Here is a 19,160-nt window from a genome sequence, read left to right as displayed (position 1 = left end):
TGTGCTTTCTGATTAAAAAGGTGATATGTAGTCATTGTCTGCTCACCTACTGTCTGTAGAGGTCGTAATTGCCTTGCAAGCTTACACATGTAACAAAGCAAGCGAACACACGGCAGGCCTGAGAGTGAGTTTGAGAACCACTGCTCTAGAACTAGATGCTTGAGGTTGGAACTTGCATACAGCTTGACCTGTATGTGTGCTAAAACGGTTATATTCAGAGAACAACACATGGCCAATTAATGCCATGATGGAACATTGTAATTTTGCAGTATGCCTGTAGTAACTTTTGACACACCCTTTCAGTTCAGTGTAACCTGGTCACAGGGGTCACCTTCTCTAAAGTTATCAACTGTTGGTCCCGATTGGGAAGACAGCTCATTGCAAAGGATAGCCTAAGGAGTCAGGAGTGTCAGAAGGCAGAGCAATCCCGATTGCACTTTATAATAAATGATATGACTTTCACATTGTTAATTATACAAAGCATAAGAGAGCAAACCTTTAATAATTAGAAAGCTATATTTATACAATAGATTTAAAAAAATTAAAAAAAAAAAACATTCACTGATGAAGTCTGGAAAAATATGCATCACAGATCACCACACAAGACAGGACATGGAAATAAATAAATAAAAGCTGGTCATGCCTGTGGTTAATTATTAATTCATTGTTTTGTGAGCTTGACGAAAGTCTGAGCCTATAACTCTGCTGTTTGTACATTCCAAAGGCCAGCTCAATGTTGTTTATTTTCTGTCTGACTTACTCTTTCTGCCTTTTCTGGTTATTTATTAACTATGAGGGTGTTGCAATGATGGAGAAACTATCCCAAATCTGAGGCTTGAATGACAAAATAAGGAACAAAATCATTTATAATTTCTTCTATAAATGAATTCTCAGATGTTTCCTAGATTTAAAGGAATTAAATCTAGTTTAAAAATGTAGGTGCTACAATCCAAGGGTGTAATTATGTGTTTAAAAAAATAAAAAATAAAAAAACCATAGACATAGATGGGTCCTTAAACAGAATTATTTAGCAGGCCTTCCCTAGTCTGTGCTAACTGTACCCTCAGGGTCATGCAGCAAGTCGATCGGTTGCAGTCTGGCCTCCTACAACTGTTGACACCTAAAATTTGATGATAAAATTATGGCATCTTACTTCCCATTGTACCAAATTAACAACAGTGAATTTATATATGTGCCCTATATTATGTCATGCACTGTTTCTCAAGAGCATATTAAGGTTTCCAAGCTGACACTCCCTTAGCCCTGACAACGAGAAATTCCAAGGTGCATTTCCACACCGGAAGCGAGTCATTTCCATTAAGGCGCAAATCGTCCTTCACCATGCATGTATGTGTATGCATGTCTCTCATTGCCTACATTTATATATGAATTACTATTAAAACTATTACTATTATAATTAATAACAAACAGTACAAAAAGATATGATATGATGAAAAACACGTTTTAAACATACAAAAATGCAAACTTACTCACACATACAAAGCACTATAAGTCATTACTTCAAATCTGTGCAATCAGCATGTACATAATAACATAATAATAATTAAAGATACAAACATAAGACAATACATTATAGGCATTTACAGGATGGTTCAGGCAGAAATAAGGCCAGAGCCTGGCTACTCCTTACCCAAAACAAAACAATACTAAACCTCCCTACAGGGGCAAAGCAAAAGGAGTGTCTTCCAGCAAGTACTCTTCCTACCCTGGCCAAACTATGTGTTAAATACAACAAAGAAAATAAACTTCCTGACCACCTGTAACATATAAAAGATAAGCACACTTAACACAAAACAAATCATGGTAGCTTCAAATTTTGAAAGCACGACGAAGCAAACAAGAGTCTCAAATAGGGAAGGCTCAAGGACTCTCTCGAACTGCAGTGTCTTCATGCTTTATCCACTTGGGCTGTCGGATGGACACGTGCGCATCATCAATCGGACGGAGTGTAGCACAGTGGGTAAGGAACTGGGCTTGTAACCGAAAGGTCGCAGGTTCGATTCCCGGGTAGGGCACTGCCATTGTACCCTTGAGCAAGGTACTTAACTGAAATTGCTTCAGTATATATCCAGCTGTATAAATGGATACAATGTAAAATGCTATGTAAAAGTTGTGTAAGTCGCTCTGGATAAGAGCGTCTGCTAAATGCCTGTAATGTAATGTAATGTAATCAATCAGGCAATCAGGCCTCCAATCAGCTCCACCTGGAGGACTGAGACAGGCACACAGAGACTGCTCAAAGCAAGGGAACATGACAAGCCCCTCAGGATGCGATAGACTGCTACAACAATAATAAGACAGGAAGTAGAAATAACAAATGAAGTAAAACTGCGGCAGTAAGCCAAATCAACCAAAAAAGTCTATTTGGCCTTCATATAAAATTAGGCCAAAAATGACAACTGTTGGGAATATTTGCTTGACACAGTGTATTGTGTGACCTGACTGGTAAATTTCACCATAAAACAACGGAATAGATGAAAATAAACCCAGTCAACTTAAGGGGGGGAAGACACTCATCGCTAAAGAGTAGGGGGTTCCATGGTGTTCTGGTTAAATTGCCAACCAGCCTCTCTGAAGTCGCCACCTAATCATCACCTGATTTAATTGTCAAAATATTGTTCTCTCCCTCTCTACCTCAGCTGCACATTGGTGGTGGTAGAAGTGTGTAATTCCACAGTTACATACAGCAATATTACTGTAATCCATGGTTTTGTTTACTGTGAAATCATAGTATATGGTTGTCATTCAATGGTAATTTGGTAATGCAGAAATCAATGTTTTTACACTTAAATGAATTATGCTGAACTACAGAAATTAGTTTTTACTTAAAATTTCCATATTATTATTATTATTATTATTATTTTGCTGTTGTATGTTTAAAAAATGCCATCCAAAGAGAAAAGGAGAGGATTGGTACCCAGGTTGGTCATGGAGGGCTTCGAATTTGGAGATTATGGACACTAGATGGTGTAGAAAACCATCTGCATGTAGTGTCCTTTTTGAGAGATCTTAGGCATTTTGAATACTGTTTAATATTAAAATAAATTAATTGAACTCATCAACGAATTTTTAAGTTAGTTCAGAGTTTCAGAGTTTAATGTTAAATGTGTTCAGCTAATTTACTTGCTGCATTGACATAGCGTCATATTCTGGATGCTCCAAGTGATTCATGGAAAAGAAACAGTTAGCCTACCTAGTCACAAACATTTATAATATGCGCACACCAGATTCAACACTTGCTAGATACTATTTGGTCCCACATTCCAGAGTGGACGATTAACACCTTTAGAGTTAAATTAACACTGGACATTTTATGGTGTGTGTTCAGCTATTTGCTTTGTAAAAGCTTATCTGGGTGTTAGGAAACAAAAGGCAGCTTTCCTCATCTATTTTGACGTTACCGCAACTCACTTCACGGTAAATTACCACAAGTTGCCTCCGCGCCAATGCTTATCATACAGTGTCTTTTTTCACGAATAAAGGTTCATAATCTGAGAATGTGGCTGGTCTACATTGGAAATGTGTGTCCTTGACTGAAATTAGAATTTTAGAAAACATCTCCATACGCGCATAATAGGACGTTTGCATTTACAGTTACAATTATTTCGCCCCTCTGTTACAATATTAGCCTACCTACTACGTCGTACGAATGTAACCTCGGACTTCTTGTACTTTGGTATAAATTGTACCCGATTACAATTATGATTCTAACTGAAACGGATGACTACTGACATGTAAAATCAGTGAAGCAAGATTCAATAGTGCTAGGCAAAAGATTTTCTGAGTAAATGAGCAAAATCCAAAAACTTTTACATTTACAGCGACTCTCCGCTACTTCTCGGTCACCTGTCAAACTACATCCACGGCCTCTATGAAGGAGGAACAAATCCCGACATTTCTTAGCCTTTAAAAAATAATTCCGCGTAAATTACTTTTATACTCATGCCCAGTAACACCTGAATTCTTCAAAATGAACATCCTACCTATGCAGCATGTCATTTTTAAATATTATAGGGTATCCAAACCTGAACCTCTTTTTCAAACCTACTTGTAAACTGTCAAAATGAAAGAGACATAAGACGGAACAGACTAGAAAATACATGATCTGCTATTGTGCTTACTCGCTCCGGCTGGTGAAATCTGAATTGTGTGGTCGTCGTCGATTCCGAGCAAAGGAGTGGCTTGTAGTTGCAACTAGTTGCTGATTACCTCGACTGGACACGGACAAACTGACTTTTCAGAAATTAAGTTTACTTCCGGCAATCAGCACCCGAAGAAGCTGGCTAAGGTATGGTTGGTCTAACTACAAATAAATTGTCATCATACGTCTGTAGGTTTTTAAAAAAATAAATAACGAGTAATCGACTGGTTGCTCGGCCTCTATTTTTATTATATTTGTAATAATTTTATTCTTTATTTAGCCTATGAAGAAGTCATCGGTAGGCTCAAGTATAACTGAAGCGAGTAAAGCGTATCAATGACAGCACGTGTAAAATGTGTCCGTTTTGATGGTTTCACAAAATGAAGGGTCGATCGAAATACCCTTTAGCTGAGCGCTTGAGATATATATTGGGGATCTGTTATTCGCCTGTATTATTCTATTTTTGTCATGTTGTAATATGATTGCGATCTATCCATTTCTTTCTTTTCCAAACAGATTTGTCTGTTTCAGATAATGAACCCTAGCTGTTAAGACAGAATACAATGGCAACAAATGAGGTACACCCATCCTACTGCTATTTCCACTCTCCCAAGTTTTATTTTATTTATTGTAGTGAAAGCAATGGAAGGCAGAGTTTTTTCTTTCTTTCTGTTGGCAGTATAGGTGTATTTGTACCAGGGATACATGGTCAAAGACATAAGAAATCTATTTGAGCCTCTTGTAGGCTGTCAAATTAAATGGTAGAGACTTCTGAAATACAAGGGCAAGCATAAATATGGTAAGGAAAATACAGTGTAGTCTGTAAGTGTATGGCACGACAGTGACACTTACTCCTGGTCAGGGTAGCGGGACGTCCCCAAGCCATCCCAGCACACGTTGGGCACGAGGCTGGAACACACCCTAGACAGCTCACCAGTCCATTGTACGGCACACACCACTTACTCACACACACACACACACACACACACACACTCATAACTAGGGGTAATTTAGACTCTCATTACATTACATTACATTAGAGGCATTTAGCAGACGCTCTTATCCAGAGCGACTTACACAACTTTTTACATAGCATTTTACATTGTATCCATTTATACAGCTGGATATATACTGAAGCAATGCAGGTAAAGTACCTTGCTCAAGGGTACAACGGCAGTGTCCTTACCCGGGAATCGAACCTGCGACCTTTCAATTCACCAAACCTGCATGTTCTTGGACTGCGGGAGGAAACGGGAGTCCAAATACATGCAGGTTAGGTGAATTGGAGAATCTAAATTGCCCCTAGGTATAAGTGTGTGTGTGTGTGTGAGTAAATGGTGTGTGCCCTGCAATGGACTGGTGAACTGTCCAGAGTGTTTCTGCCTCTCGCCCAGTGGATGGGCTCTGGGAGCTCCTGCGACCTTGACCAAACTCCGCACAGAAAGGCCCCGGCCAGATTTAAACATAGGACCTTCTTGCTGTGAAGGCAATGGTGCTACCCACTCCACCACAGTAAACCCTGACCCTGCCCCCCCGCCAACATTTAATATTTAGTTTATAATCCAGTGTGCTGGAGTACAGAGCCAAAACAACAAAAGTTGAGTCACTGTCCAAATAGTTATAGATGGTACTGTATGAAACATATATGGTCGAAGTGCTTGATATTGGTAATAACAGTTATTCTGTGCTCTATGAAGTTTCACCTTATATTCAGAATATATTGTGTTGTATATTACAGGCTTTTCATTTAAATAATATTTTGTGTCACTGACAATGTTCTTTTCATATTGTGTTTTCCTTTTGCAGAATTCTAATCCTTACTATGTTAACTATGGTTTTCACCATGGAGAAGGGAAGCCTACACACTGTAGTCCATCCCAGCAGGATTATCATGGTTCTCCTCCCCATGCCCCCCAGTATGGTCCACCACCAATCAATACCAATTTAATCTTAACCCACACAAACCCTGTTTACCCCAAAGAAGGTATGGTACTGGAGATATTTTAAGTGTTCTTTGCTTTTTATATTTTTAATTTACCTGTGATCCAGTGACTATTTTCCACATTGTTAGTTATACATTACTTCCTGTTAGTTAGTGCTGATGAGTTAGGGTTTATCTTTCACTGACAGCTCCTGGTGTTCTGTAGGTGTTACTGGGAATAGCCAGTGATAGCTGTGAACTGAGGAATCCTTGTTGTCACACCCTATACTAAGCACACAACACCATTTTTTTCTGCCACCACAAACTTCTTACATTACTTCCATTCATTTAATAAGATAGCCCAACCTGTGATATTCGAAATACATATGCCCGAGCTTGCGCTTGTGTCAAATGACTTTTCAGACACACTTAGTTTCTCTGTCAGTATGGTATTGTAATAGAACTGTATAGCATTTACATGTGCACAAATACATGATTGAAAACATTGTTTATGTTCTAATGAGCCTTTTCCAGGTGAACAACAGGTTTCATGTAAAGGTTTTATTTTTGACACTCGCCAGTTATTACACGCCAGTTTATGGTAGGATGATAGTATTTTCTTTCTTTCAGGAGCCAAAAAAAGCCACTGCAAGTGCATTGCAGTTTTGGTAATTTCCGTGTTAGTACTGCTGTCGGTTGCTGCGATTCTGGTTTGGTATTTCTGTAAGTACAGGGTTTCCAAAACCTCTACTGAAACTCTAACGTCACGTCCGTCGTTAATTTTGCCTTTAGCTGTTAGTAACATTTGTTGTCCAAAGCGGCAGCCCATTTTTATTATGTCGCATTCCGCTTTAATCTTCCTCTTTAAGTCAGATGTGACATAATATGTTTCTGACATCCACTTTTGGGTAAGGCATGAAGGCGAGACCCTGGTTCGCTGTAGTAATTAAATATCCCACATACCAAAATGTGCAGTGGGTTTTTCCACAGCAACCAAATTACTAAATTTTGCTGTCTGGCCATCCACTATTTTAATTGACAAGCTCACTAGCTGAGCATTATGCCACAAAAACGGCTGGTTTGGGTTCTGCATGTATGTGATGGGTATGCTGATATTCCCCCTTCACAGTAAAGCACATTGTACGTTGTGAAAACATATTTTGCATTATTTTAACATCCTCTCTTCTTCTCAGTGTTCTTCAAGTGTGACGTGTCTTGTCATGATAGCGGCCAGTGCATCAGCACTTCACAACTGTGTGATGGGGTGAAGGATTGTTCATCAGGGGAGGACGAAGCTCAGTGCTGTAAGCATCCATTTCATGCAGAAGGCTCGCACAATCTTGATACTCCTGTTTGGATATTCATTCATTTAGAGAAAAATGGACAGGAAGAGCCACTGGAGCTTGCTTAGCCATATATTTCTCTAGTAAACCTAAGACCACTCTCTGCATCTTGTTTTCCAGTTCGCCTCTATGGTTCAGATTTTGTTCTGCAGACCTACTTACCTGAAAGCCAGTCTTGGAAGTCCATTTGTGCTGATGGTTGGGATGAAAACTATGGGATTGTAACATGTGAGCAGATGGGATACAGCGGGTGAGTTGTCTACTGTTTTAAAAAGCAAACGCCTTATTTGTGTGGGCTTTTATTATGAAAATTTTGCTTCGTCTTTTACATTGAAACCAAAGGACAGACAGTGTCGCATTAATTTAAAGTGACCATAAAGGTGAAATTCGTTAATGGTCTCAGACTATATTGTATGGAGTTACTACGGTATGTATTAAGCATCAGAAACAGTGAAAGAAATCGATTGCATTGCCATATCAAATTATATCAGTCTAAACATTTCCATCAGTTCCTGTGTGTGGATTGAATGGGTGGAGTTCAATGTATTATGGGGCTCTAAGCTGTTGGGTCCATGTTCTTCATGTCCTGACGTGCTGGCCAATAAATGTTTTATTCTCGTTGCATATCTCCTCCCATAGCCTGAGGCAAATTAAAGTATTCTCTCCCACTAAAACAGGCTCTATGAGTCTAAGACAAACACTCCTGAGACACTCCTTTGTCATAGATTGCGAACAACCCAAATAAAGTCCCAGGCTTGTAAAAAGAAGTTCAGTACTTTACTGGCACCATCATTTCTTGTAAAACTGTGCAGAAAAAAATAGAAATAAAGTTTGTTACAAGTGTTTGGGAGATTGTAAGAACAATACTTCTAACTTCTCTACATTAATATGCATTAAATGAAAAATTATTTTATTAACAAAATATATACCCAGGCTCTTCAGAGAGACTACCCAACGTAGACGCTGGAGCACTCATACAAAATAAAGGACGTTTATATCAATTATTTTGTTAAATTTAACAATCAACTTATTAATGATACTACTTACAGCCATATATCTCTCAAGGTTAATGAAGAAAGAAAATCTGATACATTAACATCAATCACCTTATCTTAAAAATGAAAGTATTTAATGATCTCATCACAAAGCATCTTTTAATAAACTGAGCGACAATACATAATGTTTTTATCATGTGTCTTAGGCTATATATAAATGCTAACCACAAGAGGGAGTCAGCTGCCTATGAATACCACAGAACATTCACCATGATGGTGCATTTGTGCCAAAGCATGCGCTGGAAATATTCTCTAATATTGAGAAGTTTGGTGTAGACTATTGCTAATTGTTTTCCTTTATGAGGTAGGCTACAGTAGGCTTTATGTCGGGGCTCATATTTCTCGTTTTGAGAAAATGACTGATGAAATCACAGAAGCAGGGTTAAAATTTACGGAATTTATGCCGTATTTGAGTCAACCGTTATTACAGTTATTGACATTACTTTGAATATATATTCGGTGGATGTGTAGTGGATACATCCGTCTGTGGTTATTTATGGTTATTTAAACTTCTTTCGAGCCACTCTACAATCATTTTAATTATATTCCACAGACAAACTTATGTTAAATCTGGACACGTGCAGTCACAATCAAGTAGCCCCGATGGTTTCATAAAGCTGAAGCATGGATCAAGCCCTGCAGGCCCTATGCAGCGCCAGTTCATTAGCAGGTAAGGAAGAGAAACTACTTTTCCAACCGCTTTTCCAGCCAATTCCTAAAGACTTGGCTTGTTTTACACTTGAACCTTTCTGTTGCTCAACCCCTACACATCTGTAACTATACCAGTAATGTTTTGTCAGTTTAAAGTACGGAGAATGAGAGTGCAATCTACACTTCCATTTAACACGTCTTTTATTATTTAGCAGTTGATAAGTAGTAAGCTACACAGTGTAATAATATTAATTGCTGTGGTAGAGCTTTCTACAGCAGCATTGCCTACGTAAGAATGTGGTGTGTGTGTGTTCTCATGGTTCAACCATTTTGTTCCCTCCAGTAAGTCATGCTCAGCCAGTACTGTGGTAACACTTCAGTGCATAGGTAAGCCTTTATCTTTCTTGTACTGTTTAACTTCTGAAACAGAAGGTGGCATTTTAGCCAATAAGGAGGCATTCAGAATTGCGTAACCGAAACTTGTAAATTGCCTGAAAGCAGCCCAACAGCACAAAAGGAAATTACCTACCATAATATTATGCAAATAGAATATTGTGGCAGAATCATGTGTAATTTGGAAAGTTAACCTTTCTTTGCGGTTCCAGACTGCGGTTCCAGAACAGTCCTTTCAGGGACACGGATAGTGGGTGGCAACATAGCCAAGAAGGGGGCTTGGCCCTGGCAGGTCAGTCTACATGTCATGTTTCAGCACCTGTGTGGTGGATCCATCATCACTCCTGACTGGATATTGACAGCTGCACACTGTGTAGAGAAGTGAGTTCAACGATGCAAAGTTTACAGAGACGACTTCTCTCCATGTTATGCGTTCCGTGACTGACTCTCACCACACATTTGTAGGTACTCTGACCCAAGAGACTGGACAGTATATGCAGGCAGTCTCAATCAGAATGAAATGCACTTCTCCCAAGGCTACCTGGTTGAACGTATCATCACCCACAATTTTGACAGCGTGACCAATAACAACGATATTGCTCTCATGAAACTGAGGCGGCCGCTTACAATGTCAGGTAGACCTCCGATCTTCTTTTTTTTGTGCTATATCATGCAGTATATAGTAAGGTTTTTGTAGGTTTTATGTTGTTGATTATGCAATAACATGACCATTAATCATTTAATGATTCCTTTTGTGCGGCACTTCCAGATGTGGTGAGGCCGGTGTGTTTACCTAATGCTGGCCTGAATTTTGCTGCGCCTGAGAAATGTTGGATTTCAGGATGGGGGGCCACTACGAGTGGAGGTAAACAGCTTTTTATTATTTATTTCACCTTTAATTTAATAGGTCAGGTCAACTCAAAACTAACTGTCATTAAAAAAATGACTTTGTCAGGAGGCTTCCATCAAGACAAGAACAAAAGCAATAACCAACAACTTCACAACACAATTTGCAATATGTGGAGTTAAATACAATGCGATACAGTACATACAATCTAACATAGTCTACAGTAGTGGAAATGTGATAGCCTGCTGCTAGCCAAGTACAGTGATCAGTTAGGGTCTGCTGTATTACCTATGCAGTAACTTTTAGATAGATTGAATGGTAAATGGACTGCATTTATATAGCGCTTTTATCCAAAGCGCTTTACAATTGATGCCTCTCATTCGCCAGAGCAGTTAGGGGTTAGGTGTCTTGCTCAAGGACACTTCGACACTCCCAGGGCGGGGTTTGAACCGGCAACCCTCCGACTGCCAGACAATCGGTCTTACCTCCTGAGTTATGTTGAGGATGAGTAATTGAAGTTTTGCAGGGTTTTCCAGTTTTGAGCTACAGAAAATTAGGAGTTGCAGCCAAAAAATGGTATGGGCCTTTGGAATAAGCAAGATTTTCAAATTCCCATCCCTTGTGAAGTTAACATATTTTTTTCAAGAGTCAAGAGGCCTTTGATTTTTGAGTTCATGCAACTTCAACCCTTAGGATTGTATTTATTCAGGATTTGCAGGGCTTTTAAAGATGCTAACGAAACAAATAGCGTATTTCCATATTTACTAATGTGCCACTCTGAATGTTTGCACTGGTGAAAGGAGAGAAAAGTGGCTTCCCTAACGTTTATGTGTTCAGGTTATTGCATATGTATTTTAGGACGTTCTGATGCTACACCACACAAACATGAGAGTAGAGAATTGAAATGTATGCATATGACCTACCACAGCTGATTTAACTTGGCTGTTGGCCCTTGCGGATTGCTGTAGACTGTAACCACTAGAGGCGGGTCTCTCAGAAATACTCAACCTATCACTAAGCCTCTTGTGTTTTGTGTACTCGCTAGAGCCTGCCCTCCCAACTTTGATGGGTGAAAGTGACGGTTTTAATTTCAAGCCTTATTTCATGTCACACACGTAGTGTCATTGAAATAAATAAATAAATAAATAAATACCTACGTACATTTCGCACCACATTTAATTATTTATACTCACATTTCATGATGTATTTATTTATTCATTTATTTATTTATGTATTTATTTAATTTTTTAAATATTCCTCCATACTACAGATCCTCTACCAACAAATTTGTAGATTTGTTGTGTGTAATAGCCCATTAAAAACACTTCCATTTAAAATATGACATACACTTTCGTTTATTTGACATTCATGGTAAGGAAAACGCTTCCGAAATTGATTTTGGCCTATGTCTCTGATTGTTTTTTTTTTCAATAACAGACTCCAGAGGCAATTAGAAGCCTAGAATCAAGACTAGATAATGAAAGCTCTCTTATACATGCACAAAGGAAGCAAATAAACACACCTTACTAATCAAAAATATCTGTGAAGCTATTTGTCCCAAATATTATGGTGCCTTGTAATGGGGGGACAGCAAGCGAGCACTTATTGGCATGCCTGTGTTTTACAAATTGGTAGTACAGCAGGCCACTAGCAGTGAGACCATTCACCTAGCAAAGTACATTCTCTTAACATCTGACATCCATCTTAACTGTCTTGACTCTGTTTGCTTTGCTACACTGGTGGACCAACAGCTATGTTCATGGCTTCTACTAGTGAGCACTGTTTACTTGTTGGCTGGGTTGTATCTAGCTTCTAGAAATTTAACAAGCAAATACTCATATTGGATTTTATGACCGACCCTACGTTCCAGGGCGTGGTTCAGAAGTTCTGCAGGAGGCCCAGGTCTCACTGATCGATCAAACTGTCTGCAACAGCCGCCGAGTGTATGATGGATTAATCACAAAGACCATGATCTGTGCTGGAAAGCTAGAAGGTGGAGTGGACTCCTGTCAGGTAATGTTCACAAATTTGTTCATATACAAATTTCTTCACACGTTTGCCTTTGTGTTCTCAGACTGATTTTGTGTTCTGTAAACTGAAAGAAGAATTTAAGTTGTGCCGCAAACAAAAACAATGCATTAAGGAGAAGTGCATCGTAGATGATTTCATTTAGTTATTAAATCTGTCAAAGTTATAAATAAAACATTGTTTAATAGCAGTACTTTGTCTGTTTAATATGGAGGACTGAATATGCCAAAATTAAATAATTAAATAAATAAATGTGGAATTATATAATTAAATAAATAAATAATGGTAAATAATTTAATAAATACTTCATCTCAAAATAATTAAATAATTCACATCTCGTGGCTGTTCTTTTCACAATAAAGTTATACTTTATTTCATAGTAACATATTTCCGAATTGATTTTTTCATTTCATAATGACACTTTTCAGAATGACTTATTTCAGAATGGCATTTTTATTTCTGAACGCCCTTTTTCATGGCAAGAAAACAATTTTCTGTTTTTTTTTAGCTTGTATGCTAGACCAAAATAACCACACTTTATTTCAATTCAATTCATTATTAAAGCTAAGACCCAAATGCTTATTTTTATATTGGCTCTAAATGTTGACTGAAATTCACATCGCAGAGATGTACTTTTTCTGCATTTCACGAGAACCTCTTTTTGCAAAAATGAATGTAAATTTAGTAAATTTAATGCAGCTCTTGTAGAGGTTTTTCCGTGACGTCTTCCTTTAGAACACTATGTTTTAAAGCATAAGTCATATAATAGACGAAGTCCACGTAGAGGAAGGAAAGATCCTTTTTAAACCTTCATTAGTCGCAGAAAATGTCTGTGAATCCATAAATGGGCCATTTCTTTGTTTCTCAGGGTGACAGTGGGGGTCCTCTGGTAATGGAAAAAGGCTCCGTGTGGTGGCTGGTCGGAGACACTAGCTGGGGTTATGGTTGTGCCCAGAGGAACAAGCCTGGAGTCTATACCGATGTGACGTACTTTCTGAGCTGGATCTATGCACAAATGCAGGTAAAGCTGACTCTTTCAAACGTCAAACTGCAGAATCATGCTGTATCTTCTCCAGGAAATACAAAATATTTTTTTTTTAATATTAACACATTATTCGACTGAACTGTGAACAATTCTTGTCTGGAATTATAATTACAGAAGTACCAAAGGAAATGAAACCAAACTTGGAACTGCAGTGGGGACAAACTACCGTTCAAGTACTTGTGTAAGCTTGGCCTTACTATCAAATGCAAATTATTTTTTACCAAGTAAAATGCATTGTTTATCAGATCATTTGTTTAACCTGGGAAAACATGTTGTTTTTTTGTGTGTGTTCTGTTAGATTTCAGAAGCAATAAGTGGTCTTGTCTTGAATCAACGATGAGCTAATATATAAATTTGTTGTAATCAATATTTTATTTATCGAAAATTAAATGTGTTTGCGAACATGTGTAGCCTTGCCTAACTTGTAGTTTGAATGTTTGAATTGATGCAAAGGTTCATGCACACAAACACTTAATGTCCTTCTGAAACGACCCAGAAACGATTCCTTACAAATAATATTATGTTCAGTGTGCTACCCAGACATTCATATCACGCCTGTTATGAAAAGTTCATTATAATTTCATTTACTAAAAAGACTTACCCCCACATTTTCTTCCAATGCAGAATTTCATGTCTCCAGGTGTGAGAGAAGGTTCTGTTTCTGCTGGATTTGAGTGTGCTGAGTACTGTAATACAGGAACATGAACCTATTTCTCAGCTGAACAATAGCCCACATATTTCAATGGTAAATGAACAGTTGTGGCATCCATGGTATTCTATAGCCAAGCACATATGCAGTTTATGTCTGCTTTTTCATTTTAAATGGGTTCATTTAAAGCGTTATGTCTGTCTTGTCATTGGACCATTGGTTTGCCCAAGTAATTTTCCTCCTATTGTTCGGTGCAGTGGGGCATAGAATGTTCTTTTGCAAGGACGAAGTGCTATGAAAATAAATATGCGAATATAAACCAAAGAAAACCAATAGCAGGCTAGTTGCTGGCTCTCACACTTCGCTTATTTCATAGCTAGACATTATAGCTATGTAAATAATAGAGATGTGCTAAAAATGATGGTGTTACAATTACATTACAGGCATTTAGCAGACGCTCTTATCCAGAGCGACTTACACAACTTTTTACATAGCATTTTACATTCTATCTAGCATTTTACATTCTATTTATACAGCTGGATATATACTGAAGCAATGCAGGTTATGTACCTTGCTCAAGGGTACAACGGCAGTGTCCTTACCCGGGAATCGAATCTGCGACCTTTTGGTTACAAGCCCAGTTCCTTACCCACTGTGCTACACTCCGTCCAATTCTAAATTAACTGCTTAGAAAAGTGAAAGGGAGAGTTCAGTTTCAGTTTGAACTTCAATTAGCAGGTGCATGAACTGATTATGATTTTTAAAAATATTCTGTGGTGTGGGGATGGCTGGTTTAAGCAGCCACACCTGCCCTGGGTCAAGCTAATTAGACCTGGCTAATTAGATAATTGGTTAAGAATGAGATAATTGGCCAGGCTAATTGGACACGGGAACAGGGGTAGCTGCTTAAACCAGCCATCCCCACACCACATATACTTACTTCCAACTTATCTCAAACTGTCATTCGGACAACTGCAAGGTCTAATACAATTCTATACAATGCCACTACATTAAAATGTAAACTATGCACTACATTAAAAAAGGAAGGCTTACCTGTAATCTGTTCCCGCATGAGGGTGTCTGTTTGTTGATGAAGGATGTGTTGTTCTTAGCAACTTGCAAGGGGACCCAAAGGACTTTGGTGCGAGAAGCTGATGCTTCGCTAACAAGCAGACGAATAGAGGTGTGTCTTTCAAATTAAAAAAGGATTTCTCCTTTCTATTAGCCACATGTTAGTGGAAGGCTATTGAATTGTTCACTCATTCATTGTGAGTAAAAAAAAACTGGATTAACTAAAATGAATTAAATTCACAATTGAAATGACTATTTGGGCCTTTGGCAGATGCTTTAGTCAAAAGCTGTTTACAGTAGGTGCATTTACACTCCTTGGGGAGCCTTCTTCTGGGAGGAAGCAAATAGGACACCCTCAAGATCCCGTTTTTCTGCCAGGTTAACTAGGAAGGCAAAAAGCAGAGACGTCTGTCCGCGGATTAATCCACATAAGTAGTGAAGAAGTTTATAAGCAGTGGTAGCTACTGTAATATGAAAAAATGTAACAAATTATGTATACAGTGTCGTAGTGTCCGTTCATATCTGTATGATATCATGCATCTCCTAATCTACCTTGCACATCAGCACATGTACAAGTCTTCTCATTAATATAATTGCTTGCAGGCAGGTTTACATGGAACCACTCAAATAACAGAAAGTTGTAGCAATTAAATACAAATACAAACCTCCATATCATTAATATGAGACATTCCGCAAGGGTCCTTAAGCACAACACAAGAATCACATATTCGCAATTTGACAGAAATCACAAGGCTAAGGTTGGGAACACCACAGTGTTCTCTACAAAGATGTTTGAATAATGGCCTTGGTGACTGAGCAACACAAGCTGGTGCAACACAGTGGTTGCACTGCCAACAAAACATTGCTTTGAAACAAGAAATTGATCAGAGAGCAGAGTAATAATTGATTAATCAAATAAAACCACAAAGGGAAGTCTTTTGTTCACGTAAAGTAGATAGAAAAGGTTTTTCAATTATGTTTTTTTTTTTTTTTTAAACGGCTATTTCTGTGAAATCCAGTTTTTGCCCTTGAGTAGTGTAAAATTGAAAGAAAAGAGCTGGTCAGGGACCAGAAAATTGTTTTGGTCTTCTTTCCAAACACAGAGGCAACAACATTAGTATTATTATTATTTATAGACATCATTGTAGTCAATAGTCATTGTCATCTTAATGAGAAAAGTACTGTGGTTGTCACACATATTGCTATGAGTATATACATGGATTAATCCAATGGAATCATCTATTATCCCTGCACACTGCAGAGTTGAGGACTAATTTGACTATGTGAATAAGCTATCGGAGTGCAAATTATTTTTGCAAATTTTAAATTCCCTACATACAAAAAAATGTATGTATTACCAACCACCGTTGATTTGCCACACTAGCCTCATCTCCCTCTGTATTAATTGTATGGGTGGTGTGAGGTGTACATGTAGAAAGGTACATCAATACAAAATCAAGATAGCCCTTCCCAGGTAGCTAGGTAGCTCATAAAAGCATCCTTTTGTTCCCTCTTCCCTTTAACACTTCAGTTGGACAACCACTGACTCAGTCCTCTCCACGGCCCCTGTCAGTGGCACTGCTTAATCACCTCTCATTCAGACTGCGAGTCTAATTGGCAGCCGTTCGGATGCTGAGAACGCATCTGCTACCTGTTTGTACCAATTAGCGGATGGGAAACACTCTGATGACACCTTGGCCTCTTAACGGGTTAACAGATGTGGCAATTAGTGGCTCATTTGAAAATCAGTTCATTTTAACACAAGGGCCCTTAATTAGATTGCGGTTAGGGCTGTTTTCACATTTTTTTTGCTTCCTCTGTGATATCAAGGAGTTGGCAGGAGAAACTGGGTGTGTTGACATGACTCATTGACTGTTTAAATGTTTAACACTCTACCTGAGTCACCCATGTGCATATAACAAGGCTATTTATCTTGTATGGTGCACCATCTTAGTTTTTCACACTGTATACAAAGCACTGGATAGCAGGTGGGCGTGTAAGGTCCAGTGATGGAGTAAAGATGACGGATTCACAGAGAAGTAAATTGATAGCTTAATTAGGAATTATGTAGCTGACTTTTGACTTCCACGTTTGACATAATAATATTTTGAATGCTCTCACCTTAAAATTGAAAAAAAAAATTATTTAGTAATAAAAGTATAAGGTGGTAAATCAGTTCATAGGTGGCAAAATGCATGCTTCCTTTAAATTTTCTTTTTAAAATAAGGACATCAATCCATTGAATACCATAGCAAATATGACGTTTGAAGGCTAAGACACAGCATCGTATTGTAAGGACTTAAGAAACATTTGTTATAATATTTCTACTCATTAAGATATTTATTATAATATTTGTTTTTAAACATGACATAAAATAAACTGGATATCTTTAGGGAAGATTCAAATAGATTTAACTGCCAGCATAATTAACTGATTCTCACCAGAAGAGTGTGTGTACATGGATTAAGCGATGTGAATAATTTGCTCTGAGAGGGTATGACCAAACACTCATTCTCCCACACCCAATAAGCAAGAAAAGCTTGTTACCAGGCAGTTTCATTTTTATTTAGGTTTTATTTTTTCAGAGGTTGATGTCTTATATCATTGCCCTTAGGTTTTTAGTGCAGTGTGAGATTGCATGACTACTTGTATCCTGTGGTTCTTAAAAAAATCAGAAGTCAACTGAAATAAAGGAAATGGTACTGCTCAACCAGGAAACAGCAGTGTCAAGGCAGAAATGCATGATGAGATTGTAGGTGTTGCACTTCTGCTGTTCCCTTGACTGAGGTCAAATTGGAATATAGTTTGAGTTTGATTTGCATTCTGTTACATCTTGAATTTAGGACTATTCAGAAATAAAAATACACATCTTTGTTAAATTTTCAGACTTATCTTACTTAATGGACTTTTTACAATGCCTTATATTTTAATGATAAACAAGAACATTTAAAATTTTTGTTCAATATATCTTAATTCAACTATTTATATTGGAATTCACTGCAATGTATTACATCATACAACAGACTCCAACGTAACACTCTGAAAGTACATGCACTTACACTGAAGTTGAAATTAATTAATTAAATTATTTGTTGTACAGTTGAAATTTGGCCTACAGTGTATGGAATATATCATTTCTATCACCTGCTATCTTGCTTTGAGTGAATCACAACTGAAACTTAAAGCAAACTGTGTTTGAATGAACAATGTGTTTGAATGAACAATAATTGATATTATGGCTGGTGGGGTTATCACAAACCTGCATGCTTTACATTTTGAAAAGATAAAAGACTTCGATTGATGAAGTCATATTCTTTGTTGCAATTCCACTGATTCCCAGAAGAGGGTGTGCCTTCAATGTTTCTCCATTTCTTTGTCAGGAACAACAATATATTGGCCCGAATTGACAACTGCTTAAATTAAGCAATGGAAATTTACTTGAGCTCTGATTCCTTAATCTTTGGAGAACCTCACTTTGAAATGCACAGTAAGGATGATGACCTGGTGACAAAAAGAACTGCTATCAGCATGTCAAAATCATATTAATCCTGTAAGATTGCCTAGCCTAATATTCTCCTCTTCTCAATCCCGTACAAATGGGTACGGTTTCTCAATCACATAAAAATCACATCTGAGAAAATGCTTCATTTCTGCATATTTACAGTCTGATTTCAGTCCATGAAGAGTATTTGGTACAATCTAGTTTCAGGGAGAATAATTCATTTGCCCTAGTAGACTAAAACTGTTTTTGTGAATTTCTTTGTGGATAACATGCCTGCCAAGCTCATGTGAGTGTAGGCAGAGTGACCCAGAGTGAGTTTGTTTTTTCTACAGTAATGACTACCATGGCCTATTTCTATTTGCTCGGCATGTCTGCTTGTCTGACTGGTTGTCTGTCGAAATCAAATTGGCACAGTAAGGACAAGAGGCTGAGTAAGGGAGTAGAAGAGACTAGGGCCTGCAACCTGTGCAATCTGTGGTTGTCTCCAATCTGT

General features: G+C 38.0%; 1 protein-coding gene across 2 annotated transcripts; it reads left to right on the top strand.

Annotated features, from left to right (window-relative positions):
* Positions 1-4,208: 4,208 nt before the first annotated feature.
* Positions 4,209-13,861, top strand: tmprss2 (transmembrane serine protease 2). Of its 2 annotated transcripts, none has more exons than XM_035432028.1 (14): positions 4,209-4,309; positions 4,694-4,740; positions 5,969-6,146; positions 6,714-6,806; positions 7,277-7,387; positions 7,547-7,676; positions 9,035-9,151; positions 9,476-9,519; positions 9,738-9,906; positions 9,991-10,160; positions 10,295-10,390; positions 12,243-12,385; positions 13,269-13,421; positions 13,560-13,861. In XM_035432028.1, exons 2-14 carry the CDS (start codon positions 4,726-4,728, stop codon positions 13,575-13,577), a joined length of 1,437 nt encoding a protein of 478 aa, XP_035287919.1. In that variant the 5' UTR covers positions 4,209-4,309; positions 4,694-4,725; the 3' UTR covers positions 13,578-13,861. The 2 variants fall into 2 exon arrangements, with proteins under 2 accessions (XP_035287919.1, XP_035287918.1); XM_035432027.1 differs by having other exon boundaries at positions 4,217-4,309; positions 4,679-4,740.
* Positions 13,862-19,160: the final 5,299 nt, after the last annotated feature.

Source organism: Anguilla anguilla, chromosome 9 (genome assembly GCF_013347855.1).
Source record: "Anguilla anguilla isolate fAngAng1 chromosome 9, fAngAng1.pri, whole genome shotgun sequence".
NCBI lineage: Eukaryota > Metazoa > Chordata > Actinopteri > Anguilliformes > Anguillidae > Anguilla > Anguilla anguilla.
This window is presented reverse-complemented; position numbering and strand designations above follow the sequence as displayed.

Excerpts from the sequence above, each read along its gene's own strand:
- tmprss2 (XM_035432028.1), top strand. Across the intron at positions 6,147-6,713 it reads CCCTGTTTACCCCAAAGAAG|GAGCCAAAAAAAGCCACTGC; the intron begins GTATGGTACTGG and ends TCTTTCTTTCAG. Across the intron at positions 10,161-10,294 it reads GCGGCCGCTTACAATGTCAG|ATGTGGTGAGGCCGGTGTGT; the intron begins GTAGACCTCCGA and ends CGGCACTTCCAG.